General features: G+C 37.7%; 1 protein-coding gene across 1 annotated transcript in view; it reads right to left on the bottom strand.

Moving 5' to 3' along the window:
- Positions 1-3,437: 3,437 nt before the first annotated feature.
- Positions 3,438-19,803, bottom strand: part of LOC121394476 (neuropilin and tolloid-like protein 1) — a 32,472-nt gene continuing 16,106 nt past the window's right edge. The window contains exons 5-6 of the mRNA XM_041565630.1: positions 7,396-7,465; positions 3,438-3,546 (exon numbers count right to left, since the gene is read on the bottom strand). Of these exons, the coding sequence (XP_041421564.1) occupies positions 3,438-3,546; positions 7,396-7,465 (179 nt within the window). The remainder of the gene's footprint in view (positions 3,547-7,395; positions 7,466-19,803) is intronic.

Genomic DNA, 19,803 nt, shown 5'->3' with positions numbered 1-19,803 from the left:
ATGTGCTACACATAGGTGCCATTTTAAAGGGCTACCCCTACTCTGTATGGCTTAAGTAAATCTGAAGTGATAGATAATATATCACAGACAGTAGAGGGAGCCATTGAACAATATCAGATGTTTTTGTTTTGGTTATGTTCCAGAATGGAATTTGCATATTACACACAGGCCCTTCAACTGAAAAATACCAAATAATTTAATATGTAGGAATATGCATCTTACTGCATATAGCTCAGATAGTTCAACTACAAATAAAGAAGATAAAATACAAAATACATGTTGCTAAATATTGTGAGGCAGGAGGGCTACAGTAAATTTACACATTGCATAGCCCTTAGATCAGGAGTGAAGAAACACGATGAGAACAGACTAAATGTGGATATGTATAGTTCCAGTATACTTTTCCAACGAGTAAAGCTGCTGACACAATTTCAGAAATTGCCTCTGCCGAGTAATGACAGTAATGAGTTTTGTAGTAAATAGAATCACTGCCACTCGAAAGGCAGGTGCAAGCAGGGCCAGGCCCTTGCCTATTTATTAGCAAAAAAAGCAACCTTTCGGGGTCAGACCCCTTTATCAAGCAGCATGCCTTTTGAGTGCCAGTGATTCTATTTACTACTTCCACTAGGAGAGGGCCGATCCCTCCATCACCGTGCACTGGGCAATCATTACGTAGGACAGGGTGTGCGAGCTGAGCTTCTATTTGAAAGTAATGAGTTCTGTGACAGTGACTGCCAAAGATCTTATTGACAATTTGATATTAGTGGCAGGTGAGCACAGTTTCTGTGTCTAGGGGCCTCTGATTGTAATAACCTGCCCTGCCTATCTCTTTCCATATTGATGATACATTTACTATTGCTCTTATTATCAACCTTGTTTGTTGCCTTGTGTAGGGACATCCTTCATTTACATTAATTTATAATTAATTTATACTAGTCTGATATTGGGGTGGAAAGAAAGGGCAGAATTTTTCGTTCTTTTTCCTCAGTACAGTCAATGAACAGTCAAGGTCAAGGGTCTACATAAATTGAAATTAAAACCTCAGCGAATGTTTATTTCAATATATTCTTATATTTTTATTATACTATAAATCTACAGTAATACATTCCATGGGCAACAGATCTATATAGCTTCTTTCCTCCCCCCCCCCCCACCAAGTTTCTCCAGTGCAGCTCAACTCCTCCTTTTTTCCTGGACAAATGAAGTGTGTGTGTTACAGGGTACCAGTGCATGTGTGCAGCAAGACCCCCCACCAAAGGCACCTTGTTGTGCATGTGCTTCAGTTGGGTTACGATAAGATGGACTGCACTGAAAGAAGCCATAAATTAAGTTAATAGTGGGGGAGAGAAGCTGATACTTCTGATACTTCTGATGTATCACTGTAATTCACAAAAACACCATCAATATGTAATAAAGTTTACCTTGCAGTCTACCTGTATTCATCATTAGCAGTAATTATATTTACAATGCAATGTACTATATCTAAAGCTGCTACTCCAGCAGCTCTTCAAGTGGTCATGTAGAAAATCACGTTTCAGGATTTGAACATTTCCTTCTATATACTGTATATAATTGGGATTTTTTAGACACTGGTAATGTCCAGCCCCTAAACTTGCAATTAGTGATGGGCAAATTTATTCGCCAGGCGTGAATTCGTCAGTCGACAGGGTCCGTTTTTTGGACGCAGGCGCATTTACGTCAGCGTCCAAAGAACGGACGCCAGCATCCAAAAATGGACGCCAGCGTCAAAAACAGACGCCGGCATCAAAAACTATGTTTCGCAAATTTTTCGCCGTTTCACGAATTTCGTGGGACATTTGCGAATTGTACGATGAAACGCCCCATCACTACTTGCAATTACCCAGTCCCCCAAATTTCTAGTTGGTCTAGAATATACACACATATCCTCATAAGTACATCCCAGTTTCCCAAATGATGAAGTACATGCAGCTCAGTATCTTTAAGAGATACTGACACCAGAAATTAAACCTTGTTTTACAACTATAATAATATTGTCTTTGCAAGCTATTTATAATTTTGCCATAAAAGTATTTACAGATGCTTTTACATTACCCATCTGATCCCCCATGTTCCTCTCTGAAGGGGCTGTCATTTTTGAGCTTCAGTAGTCTGTTAGCATTAGAAACTGACATGTGAAGGGAACTTCAAGTAACAATTACAAAAGCAGCCCTATGAGTGAAAAACGATCAACATGGGCTATAGGTAACTTTTGATGTACATTAATATTTTGAATAATACTTTTTTAGTGTCAGTATCACTTTAAGGCTGCTTGATTTTCTTCCTGAAGCCTTGGCACGCTGGCCATGTTATATAAAGATAGATAGGTCACAAAAATACAGGAGGAAGATCCCTGTTGCGTAGGGCTTACAATCTATTTACAATGAACTGATAATCTAGAATAATTGCTAACAATTTTATCAAAATAGTTCTTTTTTTTGCTTTCTAATTTTCAAGGTGAAATTGTCAATTGCATTTGTCAGTTTCCAAAGTCACATGGAATCTTAAATGTGTGTGGTGCCACCTTGTGGTGAGAACTATAAATAGTTTTCTTTATGTGATGACTTCTTTGTGCACTCAGCCATTTGCCCAGCTATATTGAGGGACAGATTTACTAAGCTCGAGTGAATAGTTCGAGTCCAAAAATATTCGAATTTCGATGTAATTTTTTGGGTACTTCGACCATCGGATTGGTCGAATTCGATCGAATTCGATCATTCGAACGTTTCGAAGTAAAAATCGTTCGACCATTCGACCATTCGATAATCAAAGTACTGTCTCTTTAAAAAATCCTTTGACTCAATACTTCGCCAAATAAAAGCTACCGAATTGAATGTTAGCCTATGGGGACATTGTAGATAGGTTTTGGGCACTTTTTATGATCGAATAAAAATCATTCGATCGATCGCTTAAAATCGTTTGAAACGTTCGATCGAACAATTTTTATTAGATCGTTCGATCGAACCTTTTGCGCTAAAATCCTTCGAATTCGATATTCGAATTCGAAGGATTTTACTTCGAGGGTCGAATTTGATGGTTTTTTAACCCTCAAAATTCGACCCCTGATAAATCTGCCCCTGAGTGTGTGCTACTTTATTTAACATTTGCTACCCATTTAAAGTTATAGTTGATAAAGTTTAGTTAATAATGGGTCAGATGGCACTTTTATTAGAAGATATATATATATATTTGTATACAACACATGAAAGAAACAAAATATATTAATGACAGTTCCCCTTTAAGCATTAGATACAGCAAATAGCATGTCAGTTTGATTGCATATGCAAGCGACAGAACCAAGCTAATGGTCCTCTCACTCACTTATAAACCAGCAAAAAGGCTGTCAGAACAATAAGAGAGAAATGGAATCCTCTTCCTCACAGTTATGACATGAAGGCGCATAAAGACATGAAGGTGCATCAGGAAACCATCTCATGCATGAGTGACCAAGTCAAATCACGCAAAGCAGCGTGATTGTGAATTCGTGATTGCTTGTCCGGCTCTTTTACTCTAGAGGCATGAGAACGCCTGGAAGAGGCAGAGTACGACAAACACAACATATCACTTGTGACCTGTGTTGATTTTAAGTAGTTTTATGGTGAAACAATAAGAAAATCTAAAAGCAGAATCTTCTGAGAGAGGAGGAAAGCCCCCGAAGGCAATCTTTTTAAATTATATTTCTTGTGTACCTTTCAAGGAGCTTGAAAGCAATTCCCTTATCTGCCCTTAGGTCAGTCCTTGATACATGCATTTAGAAATGACAAAATATTCGGTGAACTTTCTCTTACAGAAGTCTAAATGCACTTTACTGAATGTTAAACCTGTTTTGTTTTTATCTGATTAGATATAAGCCATGATCTATTTAATGTGTTGAATCCAAAATGCTGCCATTGAAGCTCCTATACGGTCATTTCATAAAAGTCTGCCCAGTTCTAGGAACCCATAAATGCCTAACCAGATCTAACTGTTTTCTGGTTACTATAAGTTGCTAGACCAGTAACAAGCTTTGCACCTTTTCGGCAAGCGTTGCTTTATAGTGTAAATATCTATAACATAATGATGATGTAAGATATATTTATACTGTATATCTTATATCTATATATTTATACATTCACTGTTTAGAGTAGCATTTTGCCAGTGGCATAACTACAAGGAAAATTGAGAACTAAATCTGCATTTAATTTTATTGGGGCCAAAACAATCCTATTTGGTTTACAGTAGAACCCAGAACTTTACGCTGTTTTGCTGCAGGACAATTCAGGAAAGCTGTATCTTTTTTGTCCCAGCTTTAATGGTAATGGTACCCAGACTTTATGTTGTTTTGCCATGGTCCCCTGAGATGTATTGGGGTTCTACTGTATGTAAAGTTGTTTTTTTAGCAGACTTATCCAGAAAAAAACCTTCATCCAGAAAATCCCAGGTCTCAAGATTGTTGGATAAAAAAACCCCATACCTTTAAAATTTTGCCAGTATTGACAGACTTTTAAATAAAATAGGGGCAGCAGTATGTTTAGGCTTGTAACAATTATGGGTAACTAACTGTTTACACATTTAGCAGATAAACAATACTTCTATATTGAATGCTGCAAAATCATAATATCTGATGATACTTCTAGCAGAGAAGTAGTTGCAAATTATCAATAGTCAATGTAAGAATTGTAAAAATTCAGGAAGACAAAACCTTGTGTGCATTTACAAGGTCCAGCTTACGCAGATTTATATCTTTGCAAGGAACACATTTATTATTGTCCCTATTTGATTCTTGGATTTCATAGATACTTATGGCAGGCGCTGCAACTCAATCTGTCAGCAGTCGTGATCTGGCAAATGACATGAGTCATGACAAACATGACAACTGTAACTAATGCTACCTCTGTCCTTTCTCTAATCTGCTAGATTTCCTTAGCAACCAGAATCTAGACAGCAAGTCTACATGGCTCTCTCAAAAGTCAGCAGTTCCTTAGAAGATTGAAAGGCAAACAGACCCTCAGGAAAAAGAAATGAAAAGAAAAAGTGTTAATAAAACATATGGCTGGCTAAGAAATATATATATATATATATATATATATATATATATATATATATATATATATATATATATATATATATATATATATATATATATATATATATATATATATATATATATATATATATATATATATATATATATATGTAGGCCAACATAGTAGGACCCTATGTACTCTCTGGAAATTGTTGATAAATTGACATGTTCTTTAGAATTCAGTTGCTGTAGATGTCACATCCAGGGAACAATGATTCTGGCCATTATTTTTCACACTGAAAAGAATCATAACAAAGGCTTTCTGCATAAAATTAACATGGTATATACTCATTTTATAACTAGGTCAACAAATTGTTAAATAGGAAAAAGAAAAGTACCTTTTTATGAGTGGTACACATTGGTAATGTACATAAAAAGATACCAATTGCTGGTAAATCAGCCTAAATAAGCACAAACACATAAGCCACAGTGAGCCTCTCGCACTTCACCTCCTGGTAGAAATTTTGAACAAAATAAACTTTTGAACAATTTCATTTTAAGCATAAAGTAAACATGGTACCATAGCTTTGATTTACCAAAGAATAATTTCCAGAATCCCTTTTCAAAGTCTTTAAAGAGGTTAGTATAATTTACAGAGTGATATTCTGAGACAATTTGCAATTGGCTTTCATTTTTTATTTGCAGTTTGAGTTATTTAGCTTTTTATTCAGCAGCTCTCCAGTTTGCAATTTAAGCAATTTCGTTTATCTGGTTTCTAGGGTCCAAATTACCCTAGCAACCTTGCACTGATTTAAGTGGAATATAAATAAAAGAGGTATGAATAGAAGGATGAGTAATAAAAAGTAACAATAACAATACATCTGTAGCCTTACAGAGCATTTGGTTTTTTAGATGGGGCCAGTAATAGTGATGTGTGGGCCAGCCTGATACCCATGGGACTTGCAAATTTACCGATTTCCACACACCATTGTCGGGTCATGGGTGGGAAGGCCAGAAGGAAAAGTTTAACCCAAACCCACCTGCGGGTTGTGCTTTCTTCCACCTCCAGTGCGCGCCTGTTATAGACTTGCGCCTGCTTGGCCTAACCCCCTTCCATGATGTCATAGCGGGTCGTGCAGAGGCCTGGTTATGGTTGGGTGTACATGCAGGAGCAGCAAGTTAGGGTCCAGTGCTGGTCGAGTTTTTCTCTATCTGCACATAACTAGTCAGTGACCCCAGGGCCGGAACTAGGGGTAGGCAGAGTAGGCACGTGCCTAGGGCGCAAAGCTGGGGGGGCGCTAGGCATTTACCTGCTCTGTCGCCTACCCCGTGTCCGGTCCCGTCTCTCTCAGACTGCCGAGTGTCGTTCACGAAAATGCACCATTTCGCGCATGCGCGCTGGAGCGTAGTTTCGCGCATGCGCAGTTTCACGCACACTGAGCCGGCGCCGTGCCCGCCAGGTTGCCTAGGGCGTCTGGCCGGGTAGGCCCGGCTCTGAGTGACCCACATTTGAAAAAGAGTCAACTCCAAAAATTTCAATAATGAATTCCAATTAAGATGTTGCCTAGAATTGGCCACTCTATAACACAGTAAGGGGCAGATTTACATAGGGTCGAATATCGAGGGTTAATTAACCCTCGATATTCGACTGTCGAATGTAAATCCTTCGACTTCGAATATCGAAGTCAAAGGAATTACTGCAAATAGTTTGATCGAATGATTTTTCTTTGACCAAAAAATTGATAGAAAGCCTATGGGGACCTTCCCCATAGGATAACATGGCACCTCGGTAAGTTTTAGGTGGCGAAGTAGGGGGTCGAAGTTTTTTTTAAAGAGACAGTACTTTGACTATCGAATGGACCAATAGTCGAACGATTTTTAGTTCAAATCGTTCGATTCGAAGTCGAAGCCGTAGTCGAAGGTCGAAGTAGCCAAAAAAAACATTCAAAATTCGAAGTTTTTTTTATTCTATTCCTTCACTCGAGCTAAGTAAATGGGCCCCTAAAAGTTAACTTAAAGGTGAGCCACCCTTTTAACATCTCATTACATTTTTATCTCCATATGTTCCTGGCGGTCTCTGTTCAATCAATGAAAAACATGCAAACAATGAAAATATATATTTCCCCCTATTTTTAGCATATCCTTTTTTTTTTCTCACTAAGTTGGGGACCCCAGTCTCAGATTTATAGACACCAAAGTATCCTACCCCCAAATAATAGGTATTTTTTGAATCTTTTTTTGATCCCCTCTTTTTAGTTAATTTTATATATCTGAAGTTAGATCATTCCTTTTTTATTTATATTTTTTGAATCTCTTTATTATCAAGTCATTATCTACAAACTCCCAGGCCATAAAACTTAACAGCATTTTACCTTATCTTTTTAATAGCATAACCAGCTAACTGGTATTCAGCAGCAGCAGATGAAAACAGATATTTTAATCCTGAAACAAACAGTATACAGCAAACTGAAATGAGTAATCATATTCGTAAGGAGATCACGATTTGTACGTTTTTGTAAGTCATGCAAAAGTTCTCTAACATCATGGGTTTTTTTTTAATTCCTTTAAGAAAATTGAATTACAATGCACTTAAGGTCATATGAGTTGTGTGAAAATGAGTCATGGTATATCAAATCTATAAAAATAACAATACAGCAGTGCGAGTAATTGTGCAATGAAAATACTGTATATTAGCAGATGGCCATGTATAAAGATAAAATAGACTAAAAATATAATAAATATTCTTTTATTCTATTTTCTGAAATTATTCAGAGAGTTTTGTTAGAATAACATTATTTTGCAGTTAAGTGTAAAGAAAATGTTTGTGAAATGTGAAATCCAACATAGACTGAGAATATTTTGGTTCTATAAATCCATATTAAAAGCCATTAAAATGGATTCAACCTCTGACTATTTCATATAATAGCAAAGTGACTAAAATGATTAGATACACAGACCTCCATGTTAAAGTTTGGCCCCTTGGGCAGTAATTATTAGATAACGATAACATCTGGGGAAGGATGTTTGTAAGTCCTTTTACACAACAAAAGGTGGTTTCACATTTTCATCCAGAGAGTTGGCTTGTGAGCAGAATAATAATGCAACCAGTGAGAGTCTGTCATGCTTCAAAGACTTTTTTAATAATAACTGCGCCACAGCAATCAATTTATTTGAATTTTGTGTCTGGCTCTACTGTATAGTCAAATGTTTATCAGATACTTAAGAAAATAGCTTAGAGCAAACACAAATCTAATTATCACCTAGACAAAGATATAAATGATCATTGATTTATATGTGTGTTCAGTCTATCAACAGTCAATGTATATTGATCTAACGAGGATCGTACATGTATTATTCCATCTGTTTTTCATTTGGAATTTACAGAAGAAGAGATACATATTTTTGCATAATGTTAGAGTTAGGTTTCTATAGATCATAATGTATAATCTGTTTTTTACTTGCTAAATTTGTTACTATATGTTACGAATATCAGCACTGCTGTTTTTAACCTGCTAAAACTGTGTGGAAGGTACTGCTTTAAAGAAAAATTGAAATATAGAATATTTTTTACTGTATTAGCAAGTTGAAATTTACTTCAGAATATGGAAATTTCTATATATGTATAATAAGGGTTCCCCTCACTCACCTGCCTCCTCCTACAGCTGCCCACTGTATTAGAGCATGCACTGATCCTGTGTCTCCTTATGGGAGATGCCATGTTTCTTGCTAGCAGCAGTAGCCTAGCAACTTTTTGAACACCAGTTACATTCACGATGACCTAACTGCTAAGACAAAATAAGAAGAAGGTCCCTGACCTGTGGAGATTAAAATTCAAGTGGGACAGTAATTTATAGGCACACGTTGGTGGATAACTAGTGCTGAACTGTATATCTTTGAGTCATTGTTGCTTAAATGCAAAGGTCAGGGTTACATGCCAGTACTTTAAAAGGAAACTTTAGTTCTAAACACACCGAAGAAGGAGGAATTCATAGGTATGGTTCGAATCAGCAGTGGAAGTGGTTGGTAAGACCAGATGGTGGCTCTGGGAGGAACAAAGGAGTTGGCCAGGAATATATGGAGATGCAAGAGAAGAGTTGTAGCAAGGTGCAGAGGAATGAAGAGCTTTGAAAAGTAAGACAAGGATTTTGTAAATTATTGTTTGCTTAATGGGAAGCCATGATAAAGATTTTAACAGCCAAGGGTTTTTTATGTGAGTTGAGGAGGTACTAACTAGTTAACCTAGTTAGAAGAAAGATGAAGTAGTCTACACAAGATGAAATGAGGACATGGATGAGCATCTTAGCTGTTGCTTTAATGGTGATGTTACCACAGCCAAAGAAAGAGACTGTGGAACAAAAATCACAAGGATCGGAGACCATCTGGGGTTTGCAAAGACTGTGAGAGGAGTCAGCTGCTATGGTTTTTGGTAAAGAAAAAAATGACTGCTTACATCTTAGAGGACAAAGAGTTGGTCTAATGCTGAGACTGATGGTGAGACTGATCTGGTGTATGAGGAATTGACAGAGTAATATATGAGATGAGTGCAATTTAGTGGCAGAGAAGGAATGACCTTAAGAGGTTACCAGTGGCATTTCTACTGCCCAAAGCCAGTCTGGGTATGACCGGTATAGGTACAAGGTAACAGGAAGCAACCCCTTTTCCTATCACAGGCCTTTAGAATTTCTAGAACTCACTCTATAATTCAAAGGCACATGAATTAATTCAAAAGTGAACAATGCTTCGTAAACACAATGTCACACTGTAGTGACTCAGATCTGTGCAAACTTAACTCATTATACATATCCTTTTAGATTCATGTCCGGGCATACTATGAAGAACATTTCAAGACTGTGTACTATACGCAGACTCAAGTGCTATGAGTTCTGGTGGGTGCAATATATATTGGTGGGCTGGAGCATTCACAGAACATTCAACACAAGGCTGTGTGTATGATTATTTCTCATACCTCTTGTTTTTCTCAAAGGTCTATCATGGGGATCTCAAATACCTAACAAGTGGAAAGCATCAATGGCAGAAACCCCATCTAAACAAGTTATGTGCTCATTGCACACTAACACCTGACTATTTTATTCAGGTTTTCGAGGGAAGATTCAAGCATTGGCTCCCAAAGTCCTTAGAAACGCCAACACCTTTTGATATCACTTCATAAGTAATCCTAGTGCATGTAAACGGACACAACCCAGCTAAAAAAACAGGGCCTAAAGTTTCTTCTGGAAGACAACTTTACACACCTTATGCAAAATATAATGGCATTATTGAAACAATGATATTTGTTTCTACATAACTAATATGCTTTGGCATACCACTGTCTCAATGAAATGAAGAGGTGTTGTTTTGAAATGAAACTATAAGCGGGTTATTTATTAAAACTCGGAATGTTAAAATCTCAAAAAATTCAGTAGAAAACTGGATTTTTTAGAGTAAAAAAAACCCTTGAATTTTTCAAGATTTATTATACCTCGACACCGCAAAAAGCCTGAATCTGAAAATCCGCCATCTCAGATCCATGGGAGACGCACCTATCTCAATTTCAAGTTTTAGTGGTCTGCATTGGGTTTAGCCTGAAAATCCGTTGTTTCCAGGTTTTCAATTAAAAACTTGAAAAATTCTAGCAATTCAGGAAAAAACCCGAAAAATTATAGCAATTGAACTTTTTTTATTAATAAATAAGCTAAAATCGGGCATTGGAGTTTGGTCTTGTTTTTTTAAATAAAATTTGAGATAAGTTCAGATTTTAGTAAATAACCCCCTAAATAATGAATTGAGAAAATATGAAAAGTTTACATCCCTATGTCAACATGTGGGGGCACATTTACTTAGCTCGAGAGAGGAAATAGAATAAAAAATACTTTGGATTTTAAAGTATTTTTTTGGCTACTTCGACCATCGAATTGGTTACTTCGACTTTCGACTTCGACTTCGAATCGAACGATTCAAACTAAAAATCGTTCGACTATTTCACCATTCGATAGTCAAAGTACTGTCTCCTCAAAAAAAACTTCGACCACCTACTTCGCCACCTAAAACATACCAAGCACCAATGTTAGCCTATGGGGAAGATCCCCATAGGCTTTTCTACCAATTTGGGATCGAAGGAAAATCGTTCGATCGTTGGATTAAAATCCTTAGAATCGTTCGATTCGAAGGATTTAATCCTTCGATAGTACGAATTTTCCTTCAATCGTTCGTACTAAATGCGGTAAATCCTTCGATATTCGAAGTCGAAGGATTGTACTTCGACGGTCAAATATCGAGGGTTAATTAACCCTCGATATTCGACCAATAGTAAATGTGCCCCTTAGCCTTCACCAATGTCTATTATATATTTGCTTAGAAAAAGCTCTCTATCTGTAATTAAAAGGTATCTAATATGCTTCTCTATCTACAGTTACAGCTGTTTCAGATCCATTTACTGTTATTAATAGAGATGTCGCGAACTGTTCGCCGGCGAACTTGTTCGCGCGAACATCGGGTGTTCGCGCTCGCCGGAAGTTCGCGAACGTCGCGCGACGTTCGCCATTTTGGGTTCGCCATTGTTGGCGCTTTTTTTTGCCCTCTCACCCCAGACCAGCAGGTACATGGCAGCCAATCAGGAAGCTCTCCCCTGGACCACTCCCCTTCCCTATAAAAACCGAAGCCCTGCAGCGTTTTTTCACTCTGCCTGTGTGTGCTGAAGAGATAGTGTAGGGAGAGAGCTGCTGCCTGTTAGTGATTTCAGGGACAGTTGAAAGTTTGCTGGCTAGTAATCGTTTGATACTGCTCTGTTATTGGAGGGACAGAAGTCCTGCAGGGGTTTGAGGGACATTTAAGCTTAGGTAGCTTTGCTGGCTAGTAATCTACCTTCTACTGCAGTGCTCTGTATGTAGCTGCTGTGGGCAGCTGTCCTGCTTCTGATCTCATCTGCTGACTGCTGCAATAACAGTAGTCCTTGTAAGGACTGCTTTTATTTATTTTTTTGTTGTTTTACTACTACTACTACTACTACTATAAGAGCCCAGTGCTATTAGTCTAGCAGTGTTGGGGAGTGGGACTGGTGTGCTAATCTGCTGCTCCTAGTAGTTCAGCAGCACCAACTTTAATTTTTTTTTTTTTAATATTCATTTTTTTTTTTATTTTACTTTTTTTATTTTACTACCGCTGTAGTAGTGTATAAGTTGACCTTTTAGGCATTATTTGCCCTGTAGGCATTTTTTGCCCGGTGTGTTATTCAACCAACTGCCATCTAGCTGTGTGACCTTGTTCACATTCTGTCTAAATATCCATAATATTACCGTCTCCAGAAAAAACACCGGAGTGACTTTTTTCAAGCAGCCATAATATATTTTACGTAATCCGTATCCACCGCTGTAGTAGTGTATACGTTGACCTTGTAGGCATTATTTGCACAGTGTTTTCTTCAACCCGCCATCTAGCTGTGTGAGCTTGTTCACATTTTGTCTAAATATTGATAATATTATCGTCTCTAGAAAAACCACTTGAGTTACTTTTTTTCAAGCAGCATTCATATATTTTACGTAATCCGTATCCACCGCTGTAGTAGTGTATACGTTGACCTTGTAGGCATTATTTGCACACTGTTTTCTTCAACCCGCCATCTAGCTGTGTGACCTTGTTCACATTCTGTCTAAATATCCATAATATTACCGTCTCCAGAAAAAACACCGGAGTGACTTTTTTCAAGCAGCCATAATATATTTTACGTAATCCGTATCCACCGCTGTAGTAGTGTATACGTTGACCTTGTAGGCATTATTTGCACAGTGTTTTCTTCAACCCGCCATCTAGCTGTGTGAGCTTGTTCACATTTTGTCTAAATATTGATAATATTATCGTCTCTAGAAAAACCACTTGAGTTACTTTTTTTCAAGCAGCATTCATATATTTTACGTAATCCGTATCCACCACTGTAGTAGTGTATACGTTGACCTTGTAGGCATTATTTGCACACTGTTTTCTTCAAACTGCCATCTAGCTGTGTGTATTATCGTTTCCAGAAAAACCAACTGAGTTTTTGTTGTTGTTGTTTTTTTAAAAATAATGCCAGGCAAAGGCAGGCCGCCACGCAGAGGCCGTGCTAGGGGCCATGCTGCTATGCAATCCTGTGGCCCTAGCAAATTGCCCAGTTTTAAAAAGCCAATGACCCTGAACTCCCAAAATGCTGAAGAGGTAGTTGACTGGCTTACACAGCACACCCCATCCTCTACCGTTTCTAACTTTACCACAACATCCTCCTCATCCTCCACTGCTATGGCCACCCCACGTAACACTTCCTCCACCACCGGTGCCCCTTTTGCCATACGTTGACTCAACGTATATGGCAAAAAATGACTATTTTCAGCATTTATATGGCATATTTTTTCTGGCAACTGTGCTTCAGTGGCTGCGACCAAAAAAAACTGGGCAAACAATGCCTACAAGGTCAACGTATGGCAAAAAATGACTATTTTCAGCATTTATATGGCATATTTTTTCTGGCAACTGTGCTTCAGTGGCTGCAACCAAAAAAACTGGGCAAACAATGTCTACAAGGTCAACGTATGGCGAAAAATTACTATTTTCAGCATTTATATGGCATATTTTTTCTGGCAACTGTGCTTCAGTGGCTGCGACCAAAAAAACTGGGCAAACAATGCCTACAAGGTCAACGTATGGCAAAAAATGACTATTTTCAGCATTTATATGGCATATTTTTTCTGGCAACTGTGCTTCAGTGGCTGCGTCCAAAAAAACTGGGCAAACAATGCCTACAAGGTCAACGTATGGCAGTTGTTTAAAGAGAACAGTAGATTACTAGCCAGCAAAGCTACCTAAGCTAAAATGTCCCTCAAATCCCTGCAGACTTCTGTCCCTCCAATACAGAGCAGTATCAAGCAGATTACTAGCCAGCAAACTTACTATCATCTGTCCCTGAAATCACTAACAGCTCTCCCCCTACACTATCTCTTCCAAGCACACACAGGCAGATTTTTCAGATACATTTTTGCCCTTGATCCCCCTCTGGCATGCCACTGTCCAGGTCGTTGCACCCTTTAAACAACTTTAAAATCATTTTTCTGGCCAGAAATTTTTTTTTTAGATGTTAAAGTTCGCCTTCCCATTGAAGTCTATGGGGTTCGCGAACCGTTCGCGAACCGCTCGCATTTTTGCGCAAGTTCGCGAATATGTTCGCGAACTTTTTTTCCGACGTTCGCTACATCCCTAGTTATTAACATTCAAGGGAACACAAAACAAAGAGGTTTTACATGACTTCCATGAAAGTCTTGTGTAAGGTGCTAGAATGACATTATTGTAACTGAAGATTCTTAAAGGCTACTAAAGACAGATATTTCAGAAACATTTCTATCATTTCTAAATGGCAGTTCTTTAGAAAGCAAAACTATAAGGCAAAGTTAATAACACGGGAGAAAATTTGCCAGCGTGACGTCGCTAGCGAAGGAGATACACTCTAGCGGTACTTCGCTCTGTAACGCCTGGCAAATTTGCGCTCTGGCGAATGGACGTAACTACGCAAATTCACTAAGATGCGGATTTTACTGAACGTTACCTCTTACGCCAGACTTGCCTTCACCACCTCAGACCAGGCGAAGTGCAATAGAGTAGGTAGGAGTTCCGGTGAGTTCAGGGTGATAGGCTGAAAAAGAGCGTAACATTTTTTTGTGGTAACCGGCTTCCCCCTACATTTCCTAACATATGGGACATAAACTATACACTGGGCTCATGTTTAGGGCAATATAACAACTTTATTATATTTTTTTTCCCGGGCTTGTGTAGTGTAATGTATTTGCTGCAACATATACGTGCATTCAACTTTAACTTCCTGCCGTATGCAAATTAGGCAATGTTCGCGCAACTTCCCTTTGCGCAATAACACTAGTGCAACTTCGACATCATTCGGCACCCGGCAGCAACTTCGAATTTTAGTGAATTAGCAGTGTACTGGCGAATCTACGCCTGTAGTAGTGTTGCGCAGTGAGTGAATTTGCCCCTATATGAGAGCTGTACTTATTTGAGTCCATGGATTCCCCAATATTCCTAGTATTTACTAGTCATTCATTCCAGTCAGGTTTCTTTATGTGTCAGTAAACATATAATATATACTGTACATTATTATTAACTCATTATAACAGTTGCTGAAGTTTAAAAAGATATGCCCAAAGTGCTCAGCTCTTTACTTGGCAGTCCTACATGGTGGCAGGTGCTAAATGCATTAAAATACTTTCAGTGTCAAATTGGCCCTACAGGTATGGGATCCATTAACGGAAACCCGTTATCCAGAAAGCTCCAAATTACCGAAAGACCATCTCCCATTTTATTTAAATAATCCAAATTTTTAAACTGATTTTCTTTTTTTTCTGTAATAATAAAACATTACCTTGTATTTGATCCAAACTGATATATAATTAATCCTTATTGGAGGCAAAATCAAAGCTGTTTTCTTTCTATTTCAGGTTATTATTTCTTCTCCTATAACAAAAGAACTTCCCTGTTCTAAGGTGCACAGATAGTGGTATATCATATTAAAATATGTACTTTAAAATGGAAAAAAGATTTAAAGGAGTATGTAAAAGCTAATAAAAATACAGTATAACATTTTCACTTAAGTGCCAAATGCTATCATCCATTGCAATATATTAAGCATTACAAAGTAAGTACATTGCAGTATGTATGCATTTTAAATATAAATATCTTCTTATTCCTATCCTAAAAGGAAAACTGCAAATCCAAGTACCATATTTGCATTTACACAAAATAAAAACAGATATTAAGCTAGGATTTAAAAAGAGAGGCTCAAACATATGCTTTTTTACAAAAATAACAATAGCTTTGAACAGGGTTTTCTAATACGTACATGTAACTGTTCTTGCAATCAGATTACATTATACCTGAGTGCAAGAATACAACTGTGTACAATACAACGTAATATAATGCTGTACTGAGCACAAAACAACACAGCCTTCAGCTTTTATACTAGATTTATGAAAATATTAATACTATATGACATATCCCGATTGAATTACTTTTGAATAAAGCATTCCTCATAAAGAGCAAGCTTCCCTTTTCATTTATACAACAAAAGCAGTAGCCCAACCGCTTTAAGTGTAGGTTATCCATCTCTTAACTCTTATAGCACATATTAAAGGCCACCAGCAATGGACTGCTATTTATTTTATGTGCAGGCTGCCACAAACAAGCAAAACAGGCCTGCCTAGTAAGAAGACGTATTGACTTCGCAGTCCAATCAATAATCGATCAATGTTCTCTTTTCAATAAGCAATCCACAGCTACTGCTTAACTGTAACACCCAGCAATCTTCAACAATAGATTTTATGTTGGAGCCAAGTGAGATTTGTAGTTCAGCAACAGCTGAGGACACAAAGGTTAGGACCCCAATCCAAATGCACATCCTACAAAGATTTCAGACATCCCCCAATCTCACAATAGCTTGAGAACACAACCAACAGGTCTCTTGCTTGCAGTAATACTGTACATAAGCATTTCAGAGTTCTCTGTTTATGCAGCACATGTTCTTTAATTTGACCTCTAGGGCTGATCTTATGGCAAGTGCTATCACAAATCAATGTTTTATCCTTTGATATTTACCAAAAAAGAAAAAAAAATATATTTTCATAAAAGCAATTTGCCATTTACTCTAATCCGAGGAATGATTTCCCTTGATCAATATTCAAAGGTGACAGAATACAGTGTAAGATAAAATGATATAGTATCCACTATAAAAATAAGCTTGGGAGATTTTGCAAGGCACTGTGGGATATGTTAAGGTCCCATTTTAAGGTATGACCTGTAATATAAAAATCTAATAATTTACTATCTGTAGTCAACCCAGGGCTGCCTTTTTTTTTAAAATTTTTTCATATTTCTCTAAGGTCATACTGGTCAGGTTTTAATGAACAAATATCCAGTCTATCTTCGCCTTTAGATTTGGAAAGTTAATCAACCTTTGTTTCCAGGATTTAACTAGAGTCTGTCTTGCTGCTAATAAAAAAAAGTTAACTAGACACAGTTGGGCCCTGGTAAGTTCATCAGGAACACACCGCAGTAAAAACTTTTGCAAGGGCTTGCCCTGCAGATACAAGTCTCGTGTGCTGGTGTGTTTTTTTGTTACAGCATACAATAAGACATCATATGGAGTTTTCCTCAATCCGGACCCGGATTGCCTTGGAGCAAGACCACCATATATGTCCCATAGTGCCCAGGGCAGAACAACCCTGGAAACAGTTACCCGAAAACCGTTGTAGTAAATTCCGATATCCTAGCTGGGGTCAAGAAACCTTTATACCCTGCTTCAAGCAACAGCCTTATTAATAGTGCAGTGTTTCAAGTTTAACCAAAGCTTACACCAGTGTTCCTCCTGCATATTGCCACCCAGTTCCACTTTCTCATGTTTTTAAGTCTAAAGATCACTGTCCTTACTGCTGTATATTAGGCATTCTTTCATTTTATTTGTATAATGCCAACAAGGTAAATGACATTCATTTTGCAATGTAAATGGTCACTAGGGATGTATCGAACTGTTCTGCTGCGAACTAGTTCGCGCGAACTTCGACCGTTCGCGTCCGCCGAATGTTCGCGAACGTTTGGGAACGTTCGCATTTTGAGTTCGCGTTCGATTCGAATACAAGTCGTTCGACCATTCGACCATTCGAATTCCTTCGACCGCTAAAAATCGAACGATTTCCATTCGTTCGAACGATTGTAAGCATTCGATCGAATGAAAATCCTTCGATCGAACGATTAAAATCCTTCGATCGTTCGAATCGAACGATTTTAGCGGGTGTTCGAAGTTCGCGAACTGTCCGCGAACGTTCGCATTTTTTTTTACCAAATCGGCAGTTCGCTACATCCCTAATGGTCACTTATCTTATTTGAACACTGGTGTTTGTTGCCCCTCTGAAATGTTTAGTACTATAGCAGTTGCTGGGAATTTGAATATAATCTAATGAAGAATAGAAGGATAAATACTAATAAAAGGAAAAATGAAATACGCTAGATGGGCAAATGTATGTGGACACCTGCCTCTCCAACATTTCAAATAATAAGGGTAATAACATGTAGTCTGTCCTTACTCTCTACTCTTCTGGGAAAGCTAGATGTTGGAACATTGTTGGTGAGAGTTGCTTCCAGTTATACATGAGAGTTTGGACAATGATGTTGGAGATCATGCCTGGCTCATGTTGGGGTTCCAGTTGATCCCATAGGTATTCAGTTGGGCTGAGCTCAGGACTCACACCAGTCATGTCCTTTCACTTCTATCTCTGCAAACTCATTCTGTATGGACCTTTTTTTGCATGAAGAAATGTTAGTGCTGAAACACAAACTGTTGCCAAAAAGTAGAAAGTCGTGGATTATCATTGTCATTGTATGAAGTAGTGACACCAGTGGTGTCCACATGCTTTTAGCCATACAGTATATATCAGTATAAACAGTTCATCTGCTTTCTAAATGGCATGGCTCTAGAAATTATACAATTTCACAGTTTGATAAAGGGCAGACAGCTCAAAAATAACACAAAAGGTTAGTATAATAATATGAATTGCAAAACTATGTTATCTATTACTTTGAAAACAATACTAAAAGCTAAGGTGTGCTTCCGCTGGAATTTCTTACTATAGTATTAAATAATCAGCCTTTATAGCCACTCCGCTGTAGCAGAATAACATTTGTACAGCCAGTAAATGGATTCAGTTCCACATTTCCTTGAGACCTGTGTATATATGAAAACCAGACTTACAAAAAACTCAAGTTATATGGAAATGTTTTAGGATTTGTGACTGTCTGAGATTAAATTGACACTATGATGACATTACATTTCCCTGATAAACTGTGCATTTCCAATGTCCTACAGCATGTATCTGAGAAAGAAATCATTCTGCTCACACATTGTAAAGAGTGGCTTGTAATATATTTTTGATGTCAAAGAGGTGACACCTGCTTGCATGGTGATGTCTTTTTACTGGGAGAAAGAGTTATGGAGTAAAAGATTGTGAAGAAATTGTATTTCAAAGTTATCTTTCCCCACTATTCTTTTGGTTTCCTTATTAGCACAAACCAATGGTAGGATCTGTGGTTTATATGTTTTGTGGCCCAAAAGGGCAAACTATTACAATACTCTACATATTTATTTGTATTTGCCATTGGATCTGAATACTTTCTGAATACCTTGCATGTGCAAGAATGAATGGGGCAATAAAACCCCACAAAGATGTAAAAATATAAAAAAATTTAAGGTGTTACATATTGAACAAAGAGGGTGTGTGGAAGCTTCATGCCATTTTATATTATTATTCTTTGTTACAGAGTACTGACACTTCTTACAAAGATTGTTCAACATTCTCTGGTGGAGTTTATAATCTAAGGTCCCTAACATTTGCACACTAGGGTCAGTTTCCTCCAATTAACCTGACAGCGAGGGGCTGATTTATTAAGTATAAGTAAATTGTAAGTGGCAATGGCGGTAAAACAGTGCCAATACTTTTGGATTTAACTATTTATTTTCAGCTCTAGAACAATTCATTACTGAGTGGAAAATTATTGTTCAAATCATTTTTCCCACGCTGACACCCCATTCTGATTATTAGGCAAGTACCTTATATAAAAAAAATGTTCCTGTCAATCAGGAAAGTGCTGATAATTGCTGATGATTGGGAAAGTATCAAACTGCTGAAAATTCTTTAGGGTTCCCCAGTAGCTCGCGAGCAACATGCTGCTCACCAACCCATTGTTTGTTGCTCTCCCAGTGC

Source organism: Xenopus laevis, chromosome 6L, assembly GCF_017654675.1.
Source record: "Xenopus laevis strain J_2021 chromosome 6L, Xenopus_laevis_v10.1, whole genome shotgun sequence".
Taxonomy (NCBI): domain Eukaryota; kingdom Metazoa; phylum Chordata; class Amphibia; order Anura; family Pipidae; genus Xenopus; species Xenopus laevis.
This window is presented reverse-complemented; position numbering and strand designations above follow the sequence as displayed.